Genomic DNA, 1,778 nt, shown 5'->3' with positions numbered 1-1,778 from the left:
AAAAAAAAAAAAAAAAGCTGAGTGCCAGGCCTTTGCTGAATCACAATAATTTAGTACAAGGCAGTTATTATAATTATTATTTTTTGAGATGGAGTCTCAAGCTGTTGCCCTGGGTAGAGTGCTGTGGCGTCATAGCTCACAGCAACCTCCAATTCTTGGGCTCAAGCAATCCGCTTGCCTCAGTTTTTCTATTTTTAGTAGAGATGGGGTCTTGCTTTTGCTCAGGCTGGTCTCAAACCTGTGAGCATAAGCAATCCACCTGCCTCAGCCTCCCAGAGTGCTAGGATTATAGATGTGAGCCACTGCGCCTGACCAGCAACTATTATTATTACAAAATTTCTTTAAGCAATTTAATAGTGACATTCAGAAAATTTATAGATAATTATCTGTTTAGTTTTTAAAATTTATGATGGACTGACTTACCTTGAAGTTCAGGGCCAACAGTAGTTATTATGGCACCTAAGCATCTACCCAAACACTGATGAACTTCTGTATGTGAAGGTGGAACTGTTAACAGCAAGGTAAGAACTAGAGATAATGTTGGTTCTACATATCCACGATACATCGGGCCACTAGAATCCACAATCAAAGCCAGTGAATGAAGAGACCACGTCTAGAACAAAATAAAATTTTATTTTATTTGTAAAGAATAAAGTATACTGAATTGAGCATACTAAATTGTTAAATGCATATAGTCTTGATATTTTTAGGATATTTTCATATGCACTCTTGACCTTCACTGTGGTTATATCTATTTATGTATAAAATGTTCAAGGAGCAACAAGAAAAACCAAAAAATTTAAGGAGTACACTTAAAGAGAGAGAGAAGGATAGTTACTGAAAAAAAAAAAACTTGGTCGACCTAACAAATATAAGGAAATACAAAAAAGAGGTGACAAGTACAAGGAATAATAAATAAAAAATGCCTAAAGGAATGTGCATGACTGAGCGAAATTCTCAGAATAAGATAAACTTTAAGGTTAGGTTGAAAAACAAAATATTGTTATACACTATTCAAATAAGACCCTCATACATTTTTCCTAACAACTTACAACAGTCATTCCCAAAATACTATTTAAAATTTCCATAATGAAAAATCCATAATATTGTACCTGGACTTCAGGGGATGTTCCATCTTGTGCTAGAGCCAATAAAATGCTGACGCTGGTCTTCAGATGCTGTCCGGAGCCGATGCCACCAACGTAACGATGCAAACAACCCAGAGCCAAAGAGTGACCAGTCCTAGAAACGACGTCTCGAGCCGATTTTAACCTGAAAAAAAGGTTATGCATCAGGGTCTGTTCTTCTATTTCCCTAAGCTAATAACAAGCTTATGAGCTGCACATAAAAAAGAGATGTATTCTGGAAGTCAGAAAAAATTATAATCACAATCCCTTATTTCTCCACTCCCTAATAAGAGTTAGAGATTCAATTTTAAATGGGTGGTTCAGCATGGTGGCTTAGGCCTGCAATCCAAGCATGATGACAGTATGAGGTTGGAGGATCACTTGAGCCCAAGAGTTTGAGAAAATCGTGGGCAACATAGTGAGCTCCTGTCTCTACAAAATATAAAAGAAAAACAGGCAGTACTGCACTCTTATAGATCCAGTTACTTGAAATGCTGAGGCAAGATGCAAGCTTGAGGGCTTGGCACCTGTGGCTCAAGCGGCTAAGGCGCCAGCCACATACACCTAAGGTGGCGGATTCAAATCCCCAGCCCAGGCCTGCCAAACAACAATGATGGCTGCAACCAAAAAATGGCCAGGCGTTGTGGCAGG

General features: G+C 38.5%; 1 protein-coding gene across 1 annotated transcript in view; it reads right to left on the bottom strand.

Annotated features, from left to right (window-relative positions):
- Positions 1–1,778, bottom strand: part of HEATR5B (HEAT repeat containing 5B) — a 94,833-nt gene that overhangs the window by 53,978 nt on the left and 39,077 nt on the right. The window contains exons 17-18 of the mRNA XM_023516670.1: positions 1,113–1,272; positions 424–613 (exon numbers count right to left, since the gene is read on the bottom strand). Coding sequence (XP_023372438.1) covers positions 424–613; positions 1,113–1,272 — 350 coding nt within the window. The remainder of the gene's footprint in view (positions 1–423; positions 614–1,112; positions 1,273–1,778) is intronic.

The sequence above is a fragment of the Otolemur garnettii genome, unplaced genomic scaffold (assembly GCF_000181295.1).
Source record: "Otolemur garnettii isolate 467f Iridium unplaced genomic scaffold, OtoGar3 scaffold00095, whole genome shotgun sequence".
Lineage (NCBI taxonomy): Eukaryota > Metazoa > Chordata > Mammalia > Primates > Galagidae > Otolemur > Otolemur garnettii.
Note: the sequence above shows the minus strand (reverse complement) of the source record. Positions and strands in the feature narration are given on the sequence as shown.